The sequence below is a fragment of the Peromyscus eremicus genome, chromosome 13 (assembly GCF_949786415.1).
Source record: "Peromyscus eremicus chromosome 13, PerEre_H2_v1, whole genome shotgun sequence".
Classification (NCBI taxonomy): Eukaryota; Metazoa; Chordata; class Mammalia; order Rodentia; family Cricetidae; genus Peromyscus; species Peromyscus eremicus.
This window is the reverse complement of record NC_081429.1, coordinates 37,071,641-37,097,966: the sequence shown is the minus strand read 5'-3', so window position 1 is coordinate 37,097,966 and position 26,326 is coordinate 37,071,641. Positions and strand designations below refer to the sequence as shown.

General features: G+C 37.4%; 1 protein-coding gene across 1 annotated transcript in view; it reads right to left on the bottom strand.

Moving 5' to 3' along the window:
- Usp37 (ubiquitin specific peptidase 37) overlaps positions 1–24,726 on the bottom strand; it is a 60,583-nt gene extending 35,857 nt beyond the window's left edge. Inside the window, exons 1-11 of the mRNA XM_059278703.1 lie at positions 24,593–24,726; positions 24,344–24,488; positions 22,046–22,113; positions 20,578–20,801; positions 17,618–17,789; positions 13,843–13,943; positions 8,936–9,111; positions 8,242–8,316; positions 4,552–4,649; positions 2,894–2,978; positions 73–231 (exon numbers count right to left, since the gene is read on the bottom strand). Coding sequence (XP_059134686.1) covers positions 73–231; positions 2,894–2,978; positions 4,552–4,649; positions 8,242–8,316; positions 8,936–9,111; positions 13,843–13,943; positions 17,618–17,789; positions 20,578–20,733 — 1,022 coding nt within the window. The 5' untranslated portion in view covers positions 20,734–20,801; positions 22,046–22,113; positions 24,344–24,488; positions 24,593–24,726. The remainder of the gene's footprint in view (positions 1–72; positions 232–2,893; positions 2,979–4,551; positions 4,650–8,241; positions 8,317–8,935; positions 9,112–13,842; positions 13,944–17,617; positions 17,790–20,577; positions 20,802–22,045; positions 22,114–24,343; positions 24,489–24,592) is intronic.
- Between the last annotated feature and the right edge of the window lie 1,600 nt (positions 24,727–26,326).

The following is a 26,326-nucleotide window of genomic DNA, read 5'->3' as shown; positions in this document are numbered from 1 at the left end:
CTTATATTAATATCCATAACAAACAGAGATTAGCTCAGCTGAATCACTCTGTAAGAAAGCAAGTTTACTAACCCCTGCAGCTGCTGCTGATGAGAAGAAAGAGGCACTCTAGGTTTGTTCCAGCCTGTGTAATCCTGGTTACACCTCAGTTTTTTAACAGAGAGAGGAGTTGGCTGAGGAAGAAACCCCAAGCTTCTTTTGGCAGAAGGAGTCTGGCTTGAAACATTACTCCTAAAAACAAAAAAATAAAAATAAAAAATAGAAAATTTCATTACTATCTTTTCTCTAAAGCATATTCAGAGAAATCAATGTCTAAGGAAAAAAGTCTCAAACTTAAGGGAAATATTAGTAATAATGATCACTTATAAGAAAAACTCATAAATTAGTAAGTCTATACAGAAAAGTTAAGACCAGAGCTTTGTGAACAAAACTTTATATTTATTCAGTAATTGTCAATAAAGAGAAACAAAAACAAAACAGAAAGCTTAAGAGGTTTACATATCTGACTTACAAACTACATAATCCAAGTTAAGGGCTTGAGAAAGGCTCCACAGTTTCACTTTATGGATGTCACATCAGTCTACCTAGTTTTGGACAGTTCAGGCAGTATACTCTTTACCACTTCAAATCACATCAGAAGAAAGATTACTTAATTTTTTTAAAAGACAGGTGTTAAATGTTTGTTTGGAGGTAAAAATACTAGGGGTATTTTTAATTTTCCTATATATTATGATTGTTTTCCAAAAAGGTTAAAGCAATTTTTACTTTCCTGAATGAATTTCCATCACCTCACATTTCTATTATTTATCATCACAAGTATTAATTTTATCTGAATGGTAGCATGTGACTCTGCTGCTATTTTAACTTGCATTCCTAATTATACTTGAACATCTTTTTATATTTCATTTTTCTCTGAAACAGTCTTTTATATTCTTATGTAGTATTTTGCCTCTCCCCTCCTCCCTCCCTCCCGCCCCCAGCTGCCCCCCTCTCGATGAGGTCTCACTATGCATCACTGACTTGCCTAAACTCTCTGTGTAGACCAGGCTGGCCCTGAACTCACTGAAATTGGCCTACCTCAGCATATAGGGTGCTCAGATTGCAGATGTGTGCCACCTTCCTGGATTATAATTTGTGTATGGAATTTTTTAAGCTTTACTCTGTTACATCTAACTCTATTTCTCTTGCTGCAAATGTCAATCTCCTTTATTTTTGTATCATTTATTTTCTTTCTGCTAGCTTTAAAATACAATTTTTACTCATGTGGATCCTTTTGTTTTGCTGTTTTTCAGGATAGGGTTTCTCCATGCAGTCCTCGCTGTCTTGGAACTTGCTTTTTAGACCAGGATGGTCTCGAACTTGTAGCTCTGCCTGTCTCTGCCTCTAGAGTTCTGGGATTAAAGGTGTCTGCCACCACACCTGGCTCCCATATGGATCTTTAAAATATTATTTGTTGTTTGGCATTTGTTGAAGCTTTTCAGGGTAAAGAGTTTCAGCATTTTCATCCATTATTTCTCTGACAATTTCCTTGAATTTATTCTTTTTTTCCCCAGAGTACTATTGTGACATGAGGAATTCTCAAACCAAGTTTCTTAGTTGCATTTACATTTACTGTTTCCTCACTGTGCTGTACTCTATGATGGTGCCTTCTGGCCAAGTGGTTATTATTCCTCCCTCTGGTCCTTAAATTTTGCAGAGTATTTTAAATTACAGGTTCATTTTAAAAATAACATTGATTTGTGTGTGTGAATGTATGTACGTGTGTATACAGGCACTCATTAGGGGGTCAGAGGACAACTACAGGAGTCAGTTCTCTTTCCACCACGTAGGTCCTGGGGATCAAACTAAAGTTGTAGGACTGGGGAGAAAGTGCCTTTACCCACCAAGCCATCTCACTAACCCTCATAATTCTTCATCCAACTAAAGTAACATGAAAGCAGATTAAGACCGGTTTGTATCCTTGTTCTCTACTCAGGGAACCCCAGGAAGAGCACATTAATCATTCCAACCACAGGAATCTTTATAAGAATGTTTTGCTTGGCTTACATATGGCTTTTATAGATACTAGCTTCTTAAAGTGTCCATTGTTCTGGGATGCTTACACACCCACACATATATACACAGACTTATGTGCACCATGTGTATACTTGGTGCTTATGAATGTCAGAAGAAGGTGTTAGATTTTCTGGAGTTATAGATGGCTGTGGACCACCATGCATGTGCTGGGAATTGAACTTTGGCCTTCTGCAAGAGCAGTCCATATTTTTAATCATTGAGCAATCTTTCCAGACCCCACAAACACACTTTTAGAGAGTCTTGCTATGTAGCCATAGCTGAAACTCATTTTGTAGACCACATCAACCTTGAATTTGTGTGTTAATTCTACTTCCTCTCTGCCTCCTGAGGTTACAGACATGCACTATCATACCTGGATGGAAATTAAATTTCTGAAAAATTTTTTCAATGAAAGATACTTGTGTGAAACTTTAGTTATTAAAAGAAAAAAAATCTGTTAATTTTGGAAAGTTAGCCTAATAAATAATGCATAGGAAACAAAGGCAATGTAAAAATGCCCCGAGAGTCTTTAATATGCCCATGCTGGAGAGCATGAGAAATGCAGTAGCCAAAAGACTAATAATGTCAATCAACACGAGCAGCATGATCTCAGTTTATTCATTGTTAGAGACATTTCAAAACAAATAAAACTAAAATATTTCTAGAGTACTTCCTAACTAAAAGTGTCATGATGTTATGACTGGACTTGATTCTGCTGTGCATAAACTAGGGCATTAGCTAAGAGTATATATAAAGAATAGCCAGGTTCCTCACTCAAGATTCCCAAGAGGGAAAGACCTTCAACTTCTACACTCAGAACTCTATAACTAATTTGTACCTGTCTAGGCTAGTGCCACCAGAAGAGTAGTCCTTGGATCCAGCTCTGCTCCCATAAAATGAGGATGACTGCAAAGGCAAAAGCCCTATAAAACACATGAAAGAAAACTTAATGCCTAATTTAACCACTCAACTTCATCTAATAATATTACACAATTGGATCTGTTTGTATTTAGTTCTATTCTTAATACATGCCCATTAAAAAGATCAATCTGTGGGGAAAGTTACAACAGCAAAGTAGTGTGCCTCTGCCTGCAAATGGTTCGGGGTCCTTTTCTAGCTTCTGATCCCTTCCCCTACTTTTTACTCTGAGAGTTTTATACAGTATATATATATAGTGAAGTAATTTTACTCTCAAATGCCCCCCTCTCATCTCTTACCTCTCCTGCCAAAACCCTTCTTCTTCCCAAGAGGCTCCCCTCTTTCGCTCGTCTTCTTTGTGCATGGCCCAGAGTTTAGTCTAACTGGTTTCTACAGCTTAGCCTTTGTGTCTTACATACCAGAAGTTCTTAAACTTTCCCATTTGCTAAAGTAATTCTTCAGAACCATAGGTAATAAATTAAACAATTACTGGTAGTAAATCTTAAGTAAATTTATTTTAAAAACAATTCTTTAGTACACATAATTTTACCATTTATTAAAGACTATAGCAATATGCACACTAATGAGATGGCTTATTATGTATTTACTATTTGTTTGCTAATTGCTGGTTGGTTATAATTGCTTAAAACAAGTGCTATTAATATGGTCTTAAAACAACAGATGCTATTAATGTTGTCTAAGTATTAAGGCTTATATTGGTCATGCTTCTTCCTGTAGGAATCGCAGTGACGAGCAACACTGATGAACCTTAATTTCACCCCACTGTAACTTCTGATTCAGTCTATGTATGGTCTTGGTACTTTAACACTAAGAGATTAATTCTACACACTGAAATAGAGGCAAAAGAAGATAAACTCTGGATTTTTTTTGTTTTTTGTTTTAAGACAGGGTCTCTCTCTGTAGCATTAGTTGTTCTGAAACTCACAGAGATCCTCCCTGGCTGGCCTAAATTCTACAATGTAGCTCAGGCTGACTTCAAACTCAGAGATGCAGCTACCTCTGTCTCCCCAGTGCTGGAATTAAAAGTGTGAGTCACCATGCTGCCTGTTGCTGTTTTTTTGAGAGACAGTCTCATGCAGCCCCAGCTGGTGTCAAACTCACTATGTAGCTGAGGCTAGCCTTGAATCCCTGATTCTCCTGCTTCTATGTTCTAAGTGCTAGGATTATAGGTGTGTACCATTATGCCTGGATAACCTTACTTATTTATTTACATTTGTGTGTGTGTGTGTGTGTGTGTGTGTGTGTGTGTGTGTGTATGTGTATGCCACAGCACACATGTAGAAGTCAGAGAATAACTTTCCAAAGTGAATTTTCTCCTTCTACCACGTGAGTCACTGAGATCAAGTTCAGGTCATCAGGCTCGGTGGCAAGTACTACTACCCACTGAGTCATCTTTCAGTCCCCTTTAAAATACTCTAGTCAACTACTGGGTACAAGTTAGTGACTAATAACTAACACTGGACTATCTATTCTTCCTGAACATTGTATAGTCATGTGCTAGTTTACTATAGTCTATCATATAAACAAATGAGACCTTAATTAAAGACTCAAACTTACCTGATGTTCGATTTTCTTCTGCCTGTTTCAAACTCAGCTGCTTTTCTCTACTGCTGGATAAATATTTTCTTGAAGGGTCTGTCATAGCTTTGTTGTTCCTGCAGTTAACAATTTTAAATCAATATAGTGAATGTATAAAGATAGTCTTAATTCTCAGTGAAATAAGAACTATGAAAATAACCTTTCATTAAGACAAGAACCAATCTATGACTCTAGCAAATTAAGCAAAAATTCCTTAAAAAAAAAAAATCAAATAATCAGAGACAGAAAGATGATACACATTTTTCTTGACCAAAAACAAGATCAGGAGCTGGCCAGACAGCTCACATAAGTAAAAGTGCTTGCCATGAAAACCTGATGATCTAACTTCGATGTCAGAATACCACAGTGAAGGTAGAGAACGAGAACCAACTCCTGCAAGGTGTCCTGTGATCTCCACAGGTAAATCGTGGTATGTATTTGTGTGCGCGTGCGCGTGCGCGCGCGCGCACACACACACACACACACACACACACACACACACACACACACACACACACAAAGTAATAACATTTAAAATTATTTACCTGAGACAAAAACAACAAATTAAGGATATAAACTACCCAGTGTTGATGCTTTGCAGTTTAAAAAAATAAAATCCAGCCGGGTGGTGGTGGTGCACACCTTTGATCCCACCTTTAATCTGTATACCAGAGATCAGCCTGGTCTACAGAGCGAGATCCAGGACAGGCACCAAAACTACACAGAGAAACCCTGTCTTGAAAAAACCAAAACAAACAAACAAAAAAATCAAAAGCAACAGCAACAACAACAACAACAAAACACCAAAATGTTTTTATGTCACATATAATTTGAAATGCTACTTAGAAAATATAAACATTTCAACTTGTAGTGTTTAATAGTTTAAGTTCACGAATGAAAAGTTAAGATAATTTTTTGTCTTTTTATATATAGGGTCTCTCAATGTAGTCCTGGTTGTCCCAGAAGTCACTATGTAAACCAGGCTGGCCTCAAGCTCACAGAGATCCACCTGCCTCTGCCTCTTGCAGGCTGGGATTAAATGTGTGTGCCACCACTGCCTGACTTAGCTGTATTTCTTAATGAGAGGATGTAGAGTGAAGATATAAAGCAGAGGACACAAAAATAGAGTCAGAGGGAATATGGGCAGAGAAACAGCCTTGTCTGCTATAAGCTTAATTTATGATGATTCCCCTAAATTAGTAATTTCAACCAAAACCTGGAGATTTTATTTTTATGGCCATCCTGCTTTTAGTACTTGGAAATAATAGGGAGGAACTGGTTAAATTCTAGATTTTTTAAGAATAACAAAATATAAGTACACACACACACACACACACACACACACACACACACACACAGCCTCACTATGTAGCCCTGGCTGGTCTAAATTCTACAATGTAGCTCAGGTTCCAGGATGGGCACGGCTACACAGAGAAACCCTATCTCGAAAAACAAAATAAAACAAAATGCAATGAAATATAGTAAGTACTCCGGAGGTAGAGGCAAGAGGGTCGGGAGTTCAAGGCCAGTCTTGGCTACATAGTGAATCTGAGATCATCCTGGGCTATAGAAGACTTTGTGTCTCCCTCTCTCCATCCTTTAATAAGTTTGGCCCTGTAACTAATTTTCTTTTCCTGAAAGAACATAACAGAAGTAAGTGTTTGTGAGTTTTGATCCCAAGCCTAAAAATGTCTTTCAGATTTCCACTGCTATATGAATAATTCTAGACTAGCTTGCTAGATGGTGGAAGACACATGGCCTAATTACCCCAAATGATAGCAACTCCAGGGCCAGCCATGAGTAAGACTATTCAAAGCTTCTCAAGCCACTTACTAACCACAGATTCATGGGGAAAAAAATCAAAGGATCTAGGTATAACTTTAACACAAGTTCAGATAAGCTGAAGTACACAAGTGACTATAATTCATAATCAATACATTTTGTTGTTAACTTCTTGTTTTGAGACAGGCTCTCTCTATGTAGCTCTGCTATGAAAGAACTCCCTTTGTAGAAAAGGCTGGCCTCGAACTCACAGAGATCTGCCTGGCTCTGCTTCCCAAGTGCTGGGATTAAAGGTGTGCGCCACCATGCCTGTGCAGCAGTATTTTTCAAACTACAATTTAAAGCCACTATAAGGAGTAATGTGCTCTATAGTAACAGTAAGTGCTACAAGGGATGTGAGGTAAAATATAACCATGAAGACTACAGAACCAGCTTGCTGCCACTATGAGTACTGATTTGTTCAAAAGAGAAGACAAGTCTCAGCCAAGACCAGAGGAATGTAGCGGGTACCTTAGGATTTTAGAACAAGACCATTATGTCTGCAACGGAAATTTCTAAATTATCTATGAAGTACGTATACTACTCTTGTCAGACTACTAGGCCCTCAAAGAGAATGAGAAAGTGATTACTAGTCATTAAGGACTATGGTACCAGTAGAATCAAGAACTGGCACTATCACACCATAAAGTGTTAAGTTAAAGGGGCAGAGCAGCAACCTACTGTACCTGGAATTTCATCAACATACTAAGAGTGGGCCAATGACTCTCTACGACCAACTGAAACAGTAATAATAAACCTAGACCCAGTTTGGACACCGGTACAAAGTGAAAATCGACTAAAACCCCAGTAAAAAGACTGTGCTAAAAGACAACAGTGAGGGAAGAGTTCTAAAGAAAGTATTTCACCACTGGCTCTGTGTGGACAGAGAAGGTCACAACTACATACTAGCTGGCAACAAAGGGTTTACATGAATAATCAGGTATTGGAAGATCAGGAAGAAAGGATGATGATGAACAGAGGAAATACATGGATAAGTATGTATAAAGGACAAAGACCTATTTCATATGCTACTTTTCAGCAGGAAAACACTCCTGAAAAGATCCTACAATATAACTTTCCAGCCAGTCTCTGTCCTTAGCTATTTTTTCACCAGAAACCCAATTAAAACAGCTATAGTGGCAGAGATAGATTCTATAGTATGGATGTCCCCTCACCAGAGTTCAGCTATTACTATTACATATACAACACACTGCTGTACTGTGTGCTAACTAGTCAACACCAGACACTGATGCTGAGCTCTGATCTAGGGCCCTCTTATGAAACCAATTCTTCATTTGATTGCAAATGATTTTTAGCAAATTGCTTCCACCCTAGAAAAGACAATAAATGAGCCAGAGATAATTCAGTGGATAAAAGTACCTGACACCAAGTGTAATGACCTGAACTTTGAAGGAATAAATGTTGGTTAACTTGAGGCCAAGTTTACCATGATTTTTAGGACAGTCATAGGAATCTAACATTGTCTCTGGAAAATAAACCACAAGAAAACCTAAGTCTGTACTGGCCTACTTGGACTGCTGTAACTAAACACCACAGACTGGCTACTACACCATCTGATTTTCTCACAGTGTCAGCAAATTCAGTGTCCTCATAGCTATGAACGGACTATCTTCTCAATAGGTCGTCACGGGGCCAGTGTGGCTATCTATTCCTAGTCTCAGTCCTTCTGGATCAGAGCGCCACCTTAACAGACTGCTGCACATTTCCCCTAGGAGTGTTAACTGGGAGTGATGTAAGAAGCACTGGTCAATTTCCCCCAGGAGTGTTAACTGGGAGTGATATAAGAAGCGCTGGTCAAGTGCCGCCAAGGCTCTCAAAGCTACTTACGATGATGAATCATTTTCCTTAGGATAATCTTCCGTCAGCTCTGAGCCAGATAACATTCTTTTCCTCTTTTCAGTGCTATAGAGAACAGATTAGAAAAAAAGACTACTTTTAAAAAGTTATAATTCATACCATCAAAAATCATAAACTCGGGCTGGAAGAAAACTAAAATCGGTAAAGTGTTCGATGTGCAAGCACAAGATCTGAGTTCAAACTCCAGGACCCATGAAAAGCTCGATGTGATAGTGTGCACCTACAATCTCCTTGGGGCTTGCTAGTAATCTCCAAGACAGTGAGAAAACCCTGTCTCTAAAAAAGGGGTAAACAGCATCCGAGGAATAACCCTCAAGGTTGTCCTGTGACCTACACACACGCACGCACGCACGCACGCACGCACGCACGCACGCACGCACGCAGATGTATCTATACATGCACATCTACCCACACCAACATGAAAAATTAAAAACATAATCAAACATAGAAATATGACTATAATAGCCTGATTCTTTATACTCTACTTAATATACTGTTTTGTCTACATGTTCAATGCATGTCACTGACATAAATTAAAGACAAATACTTATAATTAATTATACATGAAAAACATGTTTTATATTGCTGCTTTTTTCCTCCTTGAAGTCCTAGAAGTCCCAAAAGACATTTATGAACAGGTTCTGAATGATTAAGTCTTTCCTACCGGTTTTCTAATAATCCTGATCTAAGAGGTGTTGATGTCAGCGTCAGAGAAGGAATCGTCCGGCTAACAGCCATTCCACTTCCGGCTACCGTCTTAATTGATCCTCGACTGGGGTTGCCAAGAACTTTTCGAAATGGATCATCTTTTGTTTCTAAACTTCCTCTTTTTGAAGAGGCCTGTAAGAATAAAGTGTGAGACAGTTAAATCTTTGGCTTAAGTGAAAACATATTTTGTATGTTTGAGACAGGATCTCATATGAACTCCAGAATAGCCTCAAACTTGCTAAGTAGCAGAGGATAACCTGTCTAGAATTGGTCCTCCAGCCACCACTTCCTAAGTGCTAGGGTTATAAACATACATCACTGTGTCTGGTTTATGTGGTTTGAAGGACCAAACCCAGGGCTTCATGCATGCTAGACAAGTCTTCTAACAACTGAGCTACATCCCCAACCCAATATAAATTGTTTAGATCAGCAATTCTTTTTTTTTTAAAGTTATTTATTTTTATTTCATGTGCACTGGTGTTTTACCTGCATGTATGTCTGTGTGAGGGTGTCAGATCCCCTGGAACTGGAATTACAGACAGTTGTGAGCTGCCATGTGAGTGCTGGGAATTGAACCTGGGTCCTTTAGAAGAGCATGCAGTGCTCTTAACCACTGAACCATCTCTCTAGACCCCTATACAAGCAATTCTTATTGAGTTAAAAAAGCTCTCCAGGAGATTCTGATATATTCAAGTGTGAGAAATTGAGTTTGATATTCAATTTCTTGTAGTACTTTATTTATTTGTTTGTCCATTTATTTATTTATGGTTTTAAGGAAGAGTCTTGCTCTGAAGTCCAGCTAGCCTAAAACTCACCTTTTTTTTTTTTTTTTTTTTTTTTTTTTTTGCCTCAGCCTTAAATGCTGGGATTACAGACATACACAATCACATCTAACTCTCCCATAGTAGTCTTATAAATTTGAAACTCTTGGGGCTGATGAGATGACTCAGGGGTTAAAAGCATTTGTCACGTTAGCTTGATGACCTGAACTAGTTTTATACATTCTCTGTGGCATGCATGTAGCTGCACACACACACACACACACACACACACACACACAATCCTAAGGCAAATCTGGATGCAGAAGGCAAGAACTCTATTTTAATTACTAACAATAACAAAAGCCAAGAATGGTAGTTGACACATGAAGTTTCGGCATCCGGGAGGCCAAAGCAGGAGGACCCCTGTAAGCTCAAGGGCAGCTTGGGCTACACAGTCTATTTCAGGCTAATCTAGGCTACAAAGTGAGACTGTATCTCAAAAGAAATCTCCGCAAAACCAAGAAAGTACAGAAAGACATGCTCTAGTCATCAGTAGAAGTGGTCTCTGGGGAAAAAAATAAATCCTGATCATGATATGGAATGGTGACAAGGTTTGAGGATGTAGCTCAGTGTTACATGTTTAACACATCCAAAGCCTTGGAATCATGAAAGGAAAAAAGAAAAAGAAAAAGAAAGGAAGGAAGGATATAGAAAATGCAACATTAATATCAAATTGGCACAATCAAATCAGGTATACTCAATAAAAGCCACGTGATTCTTGAGGGAGTTAATCTGAGAAATAAAGCAAACATACGCAATAATGGGATGAACGAAGATAAGCTAAAGTCTACTGACAAATGAATTAAGGGTCTACCTAATGGATGTTCAGTGTAGTAACATGAACATAAGTAAATAGTAGCATTTCAGATGAATGTTCAGCCAGTGGTGTTTTATATATTGACATTAAGAATTATATGTTTCTAGTACTGAAGAAATGTCTCAGTGTGGTTAAGAGCACTTACTGTTCTTGCAAAGGACCCTGGGTTCAATTCCCAGCACCCATATGGTGACTGAGAACCACCCACAACTCCAGTTCCAGGTGATCTAATGCATGTGGGGAACAGACATACATGTAGGCAAAATACTCATATATAATAAAATGAATAAATTGAAAAAAAGTGAAGAAAAACTAGGATTTTTCTATGAAATTATAGGGATTCCTCTACAGAATTATGGAATCCAAATTACTTTCCTTTAATGGAATTATAATCTTAGGATAGGAAATAAACCTCAGGATGAATGACTGTTAAGTTAAATTCAAATGGGTAGTATATTCTCAAGGTTTATGGATATAGCTCACTAGCAGAGCACTTACAAGTATGCACAAGGCTCTAAATTTGAGCCCAAACACCACAAAATATAAAATTCTCCGATTTAGAAATCAAACTAACTAACATTAAAAAACAGAGATTAAGGAGTTGCAGAAATGGCACAGAAGTTAAAGAGCACTGGCTTCTCTTTCAGAGGATCCAGGTTCAATTCCTAGCATCCATATGGTAGCTCACAACCACCTGAAACTCCAGTTCCAGAGGATCTGATACCATCTTCTGGCCTCCAAAGGCACCAAACACACATGTGGTGCACCGACATACAGGTAGGCAAAACAACAATACACATAAGATAAAAGTAATAAAAAATTTTGGCCCAAAAAGTAATGAGATTAAAATATTTTATAAAGATACAGATTGAACAACTTCACTATTACCCTACCCTACCTGCCAGTCCCACTACCTATTCTCCCACACCATTTTTCTTTCCTTATTTCTCTAAGCAAAAAATATCTATCCTGTTTATTATACATTTGGTAGCATACTATGTATATAGTTTGGCCTTTTTTGTTGTTGAAAAAAATTAGTTTATTTACTTAAGTTATTCATTTATTTTATGTTTTGTCTGCATGTATGTTTGTGTGGCTAGTGCCAGCAGAGGTCAGAAAAGGACATCAGATCCCCTGGGACTGGAGTTATAGATGGTTTTGAGCCATGTGGATTCTGAGAATTATATGTAAGTCTTCTGGGAGGAGTTAACAATACTCTTAACTGCTAAGTTAACTTTCCAGCCCTTTATTGGTTGAATTTTTGATCATGAAAGTATTTTACACCAAACCTATGATGGGGCTGAAGACATGGTCCAAAGGTTAAGACGGCATACTGTTCTTGCAGATGGAGTTGAGTTTGGTTCCTAGCACCCGTATCGTGCAATTCACATCTACCTGTAAGCCTAGTTCGACTCAGGAGGACCCAACAACTATGCAGAAAATTGTGTGGAATTAATAATATGGATGCATAAACATTTATAGCTGGGCTGTGGTAGCGCACGCCTTTAATCCCAGCACTAGGGAGGAAGAGACAGGTGGATCTCTGTGAGTTCAAGACCCACCTGGTCTAAAAAGCAACTTCCAAGACAGTCGGAAGTACATAGAGAGACCCCCTCTAGGTGAGCCTAGATAGATGGCTTAGCAGGTAAATGCACCTATCATGAAGCCTGACAACCCAAATTCAATCACCGGGATCCATGTGGTGTAAAAAGAAAATGAATTCTGTAAGCTCTCCTCTGACCTCCAGATATACATAGTTACATACACACACACACACACACACACACACACACACACACGAAAAAAAAATTACTCTGAAAACAAAACCATGAAAAGAACCTAAAAGTCATTTAGCTCTTAATTATTGTTCAACCAAGTATTATCTAAGTATCACCTCTCTGTACAAATATATTAACAGAAGAACTTTAAAGTTTCTGATTTTATACCTGGCTTTCCTTTCCAAACCAATTAAGAGACAACAACTGATAAACTGCAGTAAGATTATTATATTTGCCGGGCAGTGGTGGCGCACGCCTTTAATCCCAGCACTCGGGAGGCAGAGCCAGGCGGATCTCTGTGAGTTCGAGGCCAGCCTGGGCTACCAAGTGAGTTCCAGGAAAGGCGCAAAGCTACACAGAGAAATCTTGTCTCGAAAAAAACCAAAAAAAAAAAAAAAAAAAAAAGATTATTATATTTACTTATGCACACCAAGTCTCTCAGCTTGCTGAATATTATGAATAAGTGTTTTTCAAAGCAAAGGGAAGATCTCAGTAGAATAGTTTGAAGTCAGATAGTGTAAAGGTAAAGTTCATGATGTGCAGCAGACCCAAAGGCATCAAACATTCTGAGGCTGTTTCTAGTAGTGCAGCACACAGCCAGCTAGCCCCTTTTACATGTGCTATCTCAGACCTTCTAAGATGTTGGTGCTGTCTCCATTTCATAGGTAGGTACTAAGGCTCAGGAAACTTGAGGAGCTTCATCAAACAATGACGCATATCTGTAAGGGGCAGTACTACATGCTGGATTTTTTTTTTTAACATGCTCGATTTTTATGACAAGAAATTCTTGGTTCTAAAAACTACTATGGTTCATTTTGATTACCTTGGGACATCAAGCAAAGGTTAAGTAAAACTATGTTATGTGTTTAGTAAAACTATGTAAGAAGGTAAAATTGAACTGTAAGACAAGAATCATTGGTGGTACACACCTTTAATCCCAGCACTCAGAGGCAGAGGCAGACAGATCTGAGGCCAGTATGGTCTACAGAGAAAATTGCAGGACAGCCAGTGCTATATCGCGAAGCTTTGTCTCAAAAAAACCAAAAGAAAGGGGGAAATAAAAAAGAAAGGAAAAAAGGTAAAATTGTGGTAATATTTAGAAGCTGTTTTTAGAAAAACAAAGGGGCCGGGCAGCAGTGGCCCACGTCTTTAATCCCAGCACTCAGGAGGCAGAGCCAAGCTGATCTCTGTGAGTTGAAGCCAGTCTGGTCTACAGAGGGAGATCCAGGACAGGCACCAAAACTACACAGAGAAACCCTGTCTCGATAACCCCCGCCCCAAAAAAAAAAAAAAAAAAAAGTAAAGAAAATGAGGCAACCAAAGCAATGTCAAAGTACCACTGTGATGATGCTACAGTAGAGATCATTAAACTCCACACCATGCAACTACTTAATATATCTGTGCTAATCCATTTTTTTACAAAGCAATAAGATTCAAATGAACATACCTGATTGTCTGAGTAAGAAAGCTGTCTGCTAGTTTCCTTCTGAGAGGCCCTGCTGCCCAGAATAGGTCCAAAACTACCAGACCCTTGAGAAGGTTTCATAGCTGGTGGACAAAAATGAATAAACCACTTAATTTAATAAAAATATTCATCGTTATTTTTATGTAATACAGAAATGGAAGTAATAACCAATTCTCTCTGATAGAATGTGCCACTGAGATATATAGTACTATTTAGGGATAAGAGTTCCAATAAAAGAATAAATAACACAAGAGGGGAGGCCACTTAATAGTATAAAAGTTGACAAGACAAAAGGAAAATTCTCAAACACAGTGTTTTATAATCAATAGTATGGAAGAGTAAATCACTGTATCTAGGGCATGAATACTTACACCAATGTCAAGAAAATATAGCAGAAATAGTAACAAGTATACTTTTAATTTAAAAATATCACATCTTGTTGATTTTGTATTATGTATGTGTTTGTGGGTAGCACATGTCACCACACTTGCACAGTCTCTGTAACTCATATGACGGCAGAAAAAAATCACCAGGTATCTTGACATGTGTGCACACATGGTGGCACCGTGAGTGGGTCCACACAATACCACAAAATACATGAAGGTCAAAATAATTGTTTTAGTTCAAGAAAAAAAGGAACCAAGCAGAACAGTTTCTACTCCATAGAAATCCATGCTCATTTAGGAAAGTTCAAGGTACTTTACAAATACGAACTTGGCTAACACTCTTATCTTGCTTTCCTCATACAGCTGCCAAAGTCACAGTAAGGACTTGGAGTGTAAGGGCCAGAGAGATGTCTCAGTGGGCAAGAGCACTTGCGCCCTTGCAGAGGCCCCAGGTTTGATTCCCAGCACACACATGGTGGTTCAAAACCATCCGTTCACTTCTGTCCCAGGGTATCCCATGTCTTCTGACTTCCCCAAACACACGGGGTGCACTTACAAACATGCAAACACTCACACATACAATTAAAATAAGTCTAAGAAAGAAACTGCGTTTCCTTGTGAATTTGGGCATTTTTTTCATGCATAAGATTCATCTACTTCCTGAATTCATTTTTTTGCTGTTTTTTCCAATTCTCTTGAGTTCTCTTTCTCTTACTAGCTTATATGATGGGTTTTTGTTTTATAATGATGTAACATTCACAATTGACCAAGACCCTATTTCAAAATGTTAATGATATTAACATACTATTATGTGTGACTCCGCAGTAGATTGCTTGCCTAACATCTGTGAGGCTCTGCGTTCAATTCCCGGAACCTCAGAAAGAAATTACTCTGTGACACCACTTTAAAGTTTTCCATCTTTTTTCTTTGCCATGGAGATTGTCTAAACGTTATAAAAGAGCCTAAGCTATCAATCATCTTTCCCACCCAGAGACTGTTAGAATTCAATCTTCTCCATTAATCACAATATATCATTTTATTTTTTTAAACTTGAATCTGTGATTCAAAAATCTACTTAGGTAAAAGAAAAATATCTAGTGTTACTATCTTAAACACTTAGCAATTTCTCTTATACCAGATGATGCTATCAATGTTAAATCTTTTCTATTCCTGTACACATTTTATAACACCCTTGCCTCTATCTTTATTTCATGTGTTATTACTGTGGAGAAGGTGGGAAGGGAGTACTTGCTACACAGTCCAGTTCAGGGTAACCAGCACCTATTGTCTCATCTGCAGCTTAGGCTGGCCTTTAACCTTCAATGCTCCTGCCCCTACCTCCTCAGTGAAGGGATGACAAATATGTGTCACCATGACCAGCTGAATTTTTCAAGCTATTTTTGTATGTGTTGTTATTTAATACTAGTCCTTGCAATATATGTTGTTGTGCATCAAGGCCACTAAACCTAAAAAAATTAAAATGATTTGGCCAAAATCAAAGAGTATGCTAGAGTTAAGCTTACAGCTAACTAATACCATCAATGACTTACTGAGTTTCTAACATGCATTTATCAGCACTCATTCTTTTAAAAGCCTGGGTATGGTGGTACATGCTTATAATCCAAGCTATGTGGGAGACTGAGGTAAGAAAGTTCAAAGCCAGCATAGGCACCTTAGCTTGACCCTATCTCAAAATACAAATAAAAAGAATAGAAAATGTAACTTAGTGATAGAGTATTTGCCTAACATGAGAAAGACCCTTTGGATGTCCAGTGTGTATAAAATGCTTTCCACTCAGTTTTAAGACAGAGTTTTCTATGTAATAGCTCTAGCTATCCTGGAACCCTCTTTGTAGATCAGGCTGGCCTTGAACTCAGAGATCCACCTGCCTCTGCCTCCGAAAGTGATGGGATTAAAGGCGTGTACCACCACACCCGGCTACACATTAATTCTTAGACTGTCATTCAATTAATATGATGGCTATGGTAGACTAAAACAAAATAGAAATATAAACTCAATACCATTGTTTAAGATTTGAAATAGTGCTATATTCAAATGCTTTTCTGAGACAGGGTCTTGCTACATAGACCAGGCTGGCTTCAAACTCACAGTCCTACTGCCTTAGTCTCTCAAGTGTTAAGTGCTGGAGTTACAAGTATATGTACCACCATTGTACACCTCCCTCCCCTGTTCTTTCTCTCCTGTCCCTTCCTCAACAGGGTTGAACAGATTGGCTTTAAACAGTCTCCTAGCCTTAGCTTCCTGGTTGCTAAGACAGCAGGCATTTGCCATCATACTATTTGTATTCAGTATTGTTAATATTCAGTTAACGTAGTTCAAGATTGGTGGCATGAACATATGGATAGCTACTAAATAGAAAACCACAAAAACCTTAATTTATAAGAATGGTGTAATAATACATCAACTAAACATAAGAAAACTCATACTGCCACATCTTCATTCTCTGGAGGTAGGAGGAATCAGTCAGTACAAGACCTTGTGCATGCTAAGTACCTGCTCTACTAGAGCTACACCTCCAGTCTGTTCATGTTACATTTAACTTGAAAAAACTCAGATAAAAGTAATCAGTGAACAGAGATATTTACTTCCTTCTTTTCAATTGAACACCTTTTATTTCTTCATTACTCAACTTTTCTGGCAAAGATTTCAAGTGCTATATTGGACAGAAGTGGAAAACATAGGCATCTTTATTTTGTTTTTGATTTTAGAGAAAAGCTTCCAGATTTTCACAATGAAGCGTGTTACCTGTGGGCTTAACATGCATAGCCTTTACCATGTTGAAATAGTTTTCCTCTACTCCCTAGTCCATTTAGAGTGAGTGCTTACTGTGAAAGAATATTAAACTTTTGTCATTTTTCACATCAATTGAGATGATTAAGTGGCTTTTGTGCTTCATTATGTTATTGTGGTGCATTATATAGACTGACTGTCATGCTGTACTATTCTTACATTCCAGGAATAAATTTAGCATAATTCTTGTATTGTGACACTTAAACTCAGCCTAATAGTATTTTGTTGAGTATTTTTCCCATCAGTGTTCATCAGAAATACTGGTGTACAGTCATCATATTCTTTGTCTCATTATAGCTCAGGCTGGCCTTCAATCATGTTGCTAAGGATGCCCTTGAACTTTGATCCTCCTGCCTATACTCAAGTGCTGGAATTACATGTATGCTCACTATGCCTAGTTTCTGTGTGCTGAGCTGTTAGGACTCCAGAGCCTCATGCATGCTCTGAGCCTATATCCCTGGTGTAGGCTCTACCAATTGAGCCATACCCCCAGCCCTTAGTCATCATATTTTTTTAGACCTGTCTGTAATTGTCAGACTCATGAGATGACTAGCACTTACCTGCATGAAGTCTGTTTTGATGGACTGCATCTAGAAACAATCTCATTTCCTCTGCTTCCTTACTTGGTACTTTGTCAATAGACAAGAAGCTGTTATCTTGTAAAGTCAACATTAGGCGACTTTGTTTTGTTCCACTGGGTCGTAGTACCACATTTTTTATGTTATGACTTAGCTTTAAAAAAAAGAAAAAAAAAAGATTATCTTTTCACACAAAATAGACAACAAATTATAATTAAGTTGTCTAGAAATTGCTAAACTTCATACATTCCAATTTATCTTTCTTTCTTCCTCTTTCTTGATAAACTTAACTCAAATATACAACCTTTGTAAAAAGATTTATTTCTGTTTAATTATATGGATACATGCATGTCAGAGTGTGGTTATGTACTGGCACCTATGAAAGCCAGAAGACACTGTGTTTCCTGAAGCTAGAGTTACAGGTAGTCATGAGCCACTCCACCTGAGTACTGAGAATTGACCTGGGGTCCTTTGCAAGAAGTGTGTGCTTTTAATTGCTAAGTCATTTCTCTAGCCTCAAATTTACTTTTTCTTTTCTTTTTTTTTTTTTTTTTTTAAAGATTAGGTTCCACTATAGATTCTACTTGGCCTGCAATTCACTATGTATATCAGGCTAGCCTCTAAACTTACACCACCAAGCCTCTGCCCCATGAGTGCTGGAATTAAATGTGTGTGCCACCAAGCCCAGTTCACATTTAGCTTTCCAAACCAACTTTTTATTACATTTTATTCATTTTGTGAGTACTGGGGGAGGTGCCATAGAATGCCAATGGAGGTCAGAGGAGAACCCATGGTGACTGGTTTTCCCTCCATCATGTGATATGTACTTTTACCCTTTCAGCCATCTCTCTGAGTTTGTTTTGTTTGATGAGCTCACTATATGACTTAGACTAGCCTTCAACCCACTACATAATGAAGTCCAGTCTAGCCTCTGTTTTTCCAGTGTCCAGCTTCTGAGTGCTGGAATTACAAGTATGTATCACTATACCAGAACAGAATATATGTGATATACAAAAACATCAGTAACTTTCACAGTTCAAAAGTATAAACAAATGGAAAGTTTATTTCAATCAAATTCAAACATAAAGTTTAAAATATTTCTTTAAAAACTAATAAATATAATTTTTAAAATTTATTTTGTTTTTTTTGTTTTTGTTTTTGAAGACAAAGTTTCACTGTGTATCCCTGGCTGTCCTAGAACTCGCTCTGTAGACCAGGCTGACCTTGAACTCAGAGATCCACCTGCCTCTGCCTTCTGAATGCCTGGATTAAAGGCGTGCGCCACCACCTCCCAGATAAATTTATTTTATTTTTTATGTGTATGGGTAGTCTGCCTTCATGTATATTTCTTGCCTAGTGCCCTCAGAGGCCAGAAAGAGTCATTGGACACCCTGGAACTGAAGTACAGACAGTTATGATCCACCATCTGGAAGCTGGGAATTGAACCCATGTCCTCCCGAACAGCAGCCAGTGCTCTTAACTGTCAGGGCATCTCTCAAGGCCTGATGAATATAAATTTTTTTTAAAGTACATGTGCTTTTAATCACTGAGCCATCTCTCTAGACCGCTTTTTTTTTTTTTTTTTTTTGAGATGCAGTCTCACTACACACCCTAAACTGGCCTCAAATTCACTATGTAGACCAGGCTAGGCCTGAAGTTGTGATTCTCCTGTATGAGATTCTCAAATGCTGGGATTATAGGAATGTGCTACCATGCATAGCTATGTTTTAAATTCAACTCACACAAAACTCAGCAGCTCTTAGCTCCACAATAGTAGTACAGAAGATAAAAAAAAAAAAAAAACTATGTAAAATTTTCATTACATTTTATGTGTATATATGTGTGTATGTATATGGTGTGCACATGTCATAGCATGTGTGTATAGGTCAGAGGACAACTTGTGGGGATTGATAATCTCCTTCCATCATATGGGTCCTAAGGAACAAACTCAGATCACCAAGCTTTGTGGCAGGTGTCTTAATCCACTGAGCCACCTTGCTGGCCCAATAGCTATTTTTTTTAAAGATCGTGACAAGTAATAAAGAACCTTCAAATTTTTAGTGTTTTAAGAAGATAACTATAAAGATGACTTGAACAATCACCCATTAAAGTCCATGACATATGACAGGATTATTTAGGACATAGAAACTGACTTTTAGAAGGCACTAAAAAAAAATCCCATTAAATGAATCTAGCAAGTACTTGAAAGAAAAAAAAAAAAAGATGAATTAAGATTATCGTGTGCGTGTGCGTGTGATGTTAGAGACTGAATCCAAGGTTCTAAGCACACTAGGCAAGTGCTACCACTTAGCTCATACTCAGCCCCACATTTTCCTAAACATGTCCTTATGGCCCCATCACTTTGTGATATGTGCCCAATCTCATCTGAGACAAGTTCGGCCCAGGTGGCCCAGGTTGGCCTTGCATTACAACTACTACTGACTCAGCCTCCAAAGTGCTGGGATCATGAGAGCACTTCAAATCTAGCCTCATAGGGCTTTGTGTATTGTTATTACTGTTGTTTTCTTTTGGGGGTGAATTTTAGTCTACAGTTCCATATCATGTTATTAGTTTCATATAACCCAGGCTGGCTTCAAACTTTCTTTGGGACTCAAGATAAACCTTGAACTATTAATCTTCCTGTCTCTACCTCTCAAGTGTTAGGATTACAGGTATAAATCACTGTTCATGGCTCTTAACATGGCCTTTGAAATAGTTTAAGTATCTGGTACTAAAACCTCTCTAAGTTCTTTCCCACTAGTTTTCTTCCCAACAATGGTGACTGCTTCCTACTCTTTATAAAACCAACACATAAAAGTACCAGTGTCATAGAAGTAAGAAGCCTTTCAGGGCCACTTTACTACAACTATGACCTATGACACAGTGTGGCTAGTCAGTGAAAGATTTCACTAAGGAACCATTCCAATCAAAATCTGTTATACCTGAAACATTCTTGGAATTCCTCCAGTGTTGTAGTGAACGACTAGGCTGATTTTATTGTCTTTTTCCACAATTTCAAAGGATCCTTCTTTCCACTTTGTAATCCCAGTCTGCATACTTCGAATTCTGATAGGACCGTATATCTTCAGAGGAGACATATTTTCTTCAAAAATAAATTGCTTTTAACCAAATTAAAAAGCAAAAATATATGTTCACCTGACAGATTCTAAAGAAGAAAAATACAACAAGTTACAAGTGATTAAAAACAGAGTTTTAAAGAGAATACTTAGTGAATCATCTTATATCTTTCTCCATTTGGAAAAAAATATCATTTAGTCTCTACAGAAAATAATCTTACTCCTTCCCTAAGAATCATCCATATTCATCATTACCATTTCCCAAAAGCAATTTAACTTTAGACAAATATTCAAATTTATTCAAGTTTCCAGAATAAATGATTTTCTTTTCTTTGCTGCGTGTGTATGATGTGTGTGCATGACTAGAGGCACACACATACAGCACTTGTTTGACACAAGGTTCCTTTTGTTCACTGCTGTATCCATCAGGCTAGTGAACCCATAAGCTTCCCGGGATTCTCATGTCTCTGCCTCCTATGTCCTGTAGGAGTATGCTGGGATTACAGACATGTATGCCTCTGTCCAGCTTATATGTGGGTTCTGGGGATTCAAACTCAGGTCATCAGGCTTGGTCATTGAGTACTTTACCCACTGAGTCATCTTCCCAACCCTTTGAATGAACTTCTAATACTTATTTATAACAATAATAGCATAAGATATCCAACACTACTCAACATGATTTGTCAAAAGTCAGCAAATAAAATTATAGTAATAGATGTTATCAAATAGTACTACATATATAAATGCACAAATATCTAAAATTGCTAAACCAAATTTTTTACGTATTTTCATCTTCTAAAATAGTATCTCTAAAATGGATTCTTGTTTATAAGTTTATAAATGGAAAATCTAGAAAATATAAAAAGGATATTAGGTCTAGAAATTGGGAGCCAATTCTGTCACTAACTTATAACTTCTCTGATATCAGTGCTGTCAACCATAAAGTGACAGCTAACAGGATAATTTGGGGGGATAAAATAACACGTATACTCAGCTGATACTATTAACATTTACAGAGTTAGCATCCATGTGCCGAATTATTCCTTCTATGTAATATCCCTTTTTTCCAAAGACCTCAATAAATCAGATGTTAACAGGAGTTATAAATCAACTGTCTGTGAGGCCAGCCACATAAGAGAAATGATGCAGGCAGATAAAACATGTATAGACGCTACCAAATCTAGCCAACTACTAGCATGTGAACCTTGATTTGCCAGATCACCTTTTTTTCTTGTTTTTCACAAAAATGAACTTTATATAAAATTACTCATTTTATATTGTAAGCAATAAATTCAAATTTATTTTTAAAAGCTAGAAATCAAACAAAACCCACCTGCAGGCAGGAGGCGACTAGTTTGGGGTCCTGTAGTTCAAAGCCTGTAGTTACTGCACAGAAAGTAACTAGGAGTCAAAGAAGACATTTACAAACACTTTGAGAGTTCAATGCTCTTATGCATCTTAAGTTCTTCATTAATATTTATTCACACCCTCAAAAATTTCTGAGGGCCAACTGTGGCCACATTTAAATAGTAACAATTTACTGAACATATAAAATCAAAACAATAAAGTCTATTACTATGCCTATTTATGTGAAATTTTGCTCAAACTAGTAACCCTACAGAAACCTGAACAAGCAACCTGCATTTGTAATACATTTTAGCAATTATTTGTGGCTCAATTGTTTTTACAAGTCCTTGAGATTTTTTTTTCCATTCTGTCTGTCAGGATTAGAAAGAATATGTTGTTCCTCTCCTACACTCACTTCCCAGGCCAGAATCATTAGAACTAGTTGTGACCTTCTTATATGATATTTTGGTGTTGGACTAGAAACAAGAGGTCAGAATTCTGTGAATTCTAACTCCATATGCCTTTCAGGTAACTTTCCAACTACAAATCAAGTAGATTCACTCTCCATCTTAGTATTAGTCGATGGCTTTTAATTGTCTTCACAATAAAATACAAACTCATTAACACGATATCAAGGCCTCATGATCCAGGCCACCAGTATCTATTCCCAGTAAGTGTTCTCTCAATCCAGCTATCTCAACTAAAAAATTTACCCAAAAGCCATGTATTCTCAGGACACTGAATCTCTACATACTGTGGTCACATCTCTTAGTTTTCACATATTCTCCCTTTCTGACCTAATTCCTTCTCTTGGTTCTAAAATCAAAGCTCAACTTAGATGGTCCCCTCTTTAGGAAACTTTCCTGACTACTTTCCATTGGTTCTCTTTCTCATACGCATTCTGAGACTATTTAAATCCTTCTCTATATTCCTGTTGTACTTTGTGCTTATTGACACATCACACTGTTAGCTATTTATTCCTTTGTTTCTACCTATAATATTTGAAGACAGGGAATATGTTCTTTAATCTCATTAAGTATCACTGTTCAAGAATGATGAACAAGCTGGGCATAGTGGCACACACCTTTAGTCCCAGCACTTGGGAAGCAAAGGCATGAAAATTACCGTGAACTTAAGGCCAGTCTAGCCTATACACAAGTATCATATCAAAGATACAAAATAAGTCCATCCAAAAAAGATTTTGTCTTTTCAATTTTTTTAATCTTTCCTTCTACCTCTCCCTAAAAAAAGTTTTATGTCTTATCAAATTCTTCATTTTTCTTTATAGCTCATTATTGGTTAGGGTACCAAAAAGGAATATAAAACACCATGATCTTGGTGTTTATTAAAAATATCATTATTAAGCTGGGCAGCAGCGACGCACGCCTTTAATCCCAGCACTCGGGAGGCAGAGCCAGGTGGATCTCTGTGAGTTCGAGGCCAGCCTGGGCTACCAAGTGAGTTCCAGGAGAGGCGCAAAGCTACACAGAGAAACCCTGTCTCGAAAAACCAAAAAAAAAAAAAAAAAAATCATTATTAAATAAAACTTAGAAATGAAATTTCACATATACTCAAGTATACATGAAATTTTAAAAATCTTATTTCTAATTCTAAATGCAAATTTTGGTTATAAGTATAAAATTTTACTTTGTAACTTCATATGAACATTTTCTTAGCTATGTCAACTAGCAACTTTATTTTCTTCTAATGAAAATACTGATACAGAACATAAAATTAGAGCATACAATAAAAACGTTCAGTACTTCTTTTGTACTAAATGAATGAACAATAACCACTCCTAAGCTTGCCCTACTTGGTTAAGAGACAGTTTCCTTTTCAGTATAAAGTATTTATAGAAACAATTTAAAAAATCTTTTGAGGTGGGAGACAGGATCTTACACTATAGCATAGTTTGATCTAGAACGCACTGTGTATTACAGGCTGGCTTCGAACTCATAGCAATTCTGTTTTAGCTCCCCAAGTGCTGGGATTACAGGTGTGAGCCACTATGCCCAGTATTAGTTAAACTTCCTATAAACAGGAGAAACAGATTCCTTGAATGCTAACAACTATCCCATTTTGAGCGTTCCATGCAAGCTCATATTGCAAGCTATTTGTCTTTTTTTCATTCATTTACTTAAATGCACACCTATCAGGCATTCTTTGGTAAAGAAATCATGCTAAAACATAAATGTATAATTACACAGTAAGCATAAAAAACTGTCAATTCTTGTCTATTTGCATAATCCTGGAAACACAGAACCAAAACAAAAACAATACTTACTTTTCAGTGACTTTTACTGAAAAATTTCACGTAATAATAATTCACCTTTATTCTGCTTCTTGTGCCAAAAGCAATGTACTTTTCTTGAGAAATTATTCATATTCTTCAGCTCTACCAGTGGTCCCTCCAGGAGTCATCAACTCAGCTAAAGAAAATATAAGCTTGCTTTAAAAAATTCCAACATATTAAATTAAAACAAAAAAAATGAATAATGTATGTAAAAAAGATTCATTTAAAGACCACTCTTACTGAAAATACTTAAAGTGCAACACATTCATCCCTCACGAAACAGGGATGTGCCTGCAGTGGAGAATGAGGAACTGTACCAAGAGCCTGCAAGTCCATCACCCTGTGTCTTGCTCTTATTTATTGCTATTAGATTTTGAAACTAAGCAGTGAGAAAGTACATCCTTTGTTGACTTTAGAAACATTGTTACATCATAACGGTCTAAAAGAGGGCTTGTCAGTTACGTTGATCTGTAGTTTTTAAAGCTGGGAAAAGGCGATCCTCATTTACCTTTCAGAAAGTTCTTAAAAAAATAACAAAAAATTCTTTCTTAATTTCAAGTCCCTCTAAACCTAACTTTCTCTGAAATCCTACCACAAACTTGAATACAACAATATCAACTTTTAACTCACCCGTTCATTTAGAAAAAAAGTATCTACTGATTTACTCTAGTTAGAAGACACTGTAGCCGGAGACATAAATGTGAAAATGACACAGTACAAGACCAGCTACTGTTCCTTGATTTCCCTATGTTGATCCTTTCCATCATCATTCAGGCAAGAAGTCTTAACATCAGCTCTAAGCTCCTTCTCACCTATTCATCACCCAATCTTTTCAAAAGTACTAATTCTCTAATTCAGAAACTCATCACTTTGGGACAGGGGTGTGGCTCCCTTGGTAAGGTGCTTGCCAGCATGCACAAAACCTTGGATTTTATCATCAGCAAAGGATTAACTGGTGTGCCTCTATCCCAACACTTGGGAGGTGGAAGCAGTTCAAGGTTCATCTTCACCTACATAGTGAGTTTCAATGCCAGCCTGGGCTACATAACAGCCTGTCTCAAAATAAGTAAGTTAATTAATTCAAAAACTCATTTCTTTAAAACATCACCCTATCCAGTAAGTTTTATACATTTACTAAGCACAGTGCTAATTATCAAACACTTTCATTTAATAGTCATAATTTTAGAGGACAGGGTTTAATCACTGTATCTTACAGATCAAGGAAACTGAGGCTTTCAGAGATTAAGAAATAGATGCAGGGGGCTAGAGAGATAGCTCAGTAGTCAAGATCACTTGCTGCTCTTGCACAGGACCTGGTCTTGATTCCCAGCACCCACATGATGGCTCATAACCACCCATAACTCCAGTTCTGGGCGAGATATTCTCTTCTCACCTCCACAAGCAACAGGCATAGATGTGGTATACATACATACATACGTGCAGGAGAAACACACATAAAAGTAAACAAATCTTTTAAAAAAGAAAATATAGAGTCACCAAGAGACAAAGCTATGCACAAACCCAAAACCTTTTCCCTGCCTTTTTTTTTTTTTTTTTTTTTTGGTTTTGTTTTTTGAAACAGGATCTCATATAGCTTAGGCTGGTTTTGAATTATGTAGGTGGAGGCTGACCTTGAACTCTTCAAGTGCTGGGATTACAGGTATACACCACTATACCTGGCTGGAACCCGAATTTATAACCACGACCACAGGTCATCCTTATCAATGAATTGTGTGAGTCACTTCCCAGTCACCATTCTCAAAGGATTTTATCAATGAATCCTTTTATACAATAATGTTTCTAAAGAACCATTTCCCCCCATTAGGAACTTAAGTACAAGCTAGCTGTTTTCACAGCCTTCTCCCTAATCAGGCACAAGAACTTAGGTACATTTCTGGTATATTACAGCAAAATAAACAGTAAGTGCTAAACACGTGCTACTAATACTGTTAACTCCATTATAAACATTTTTAC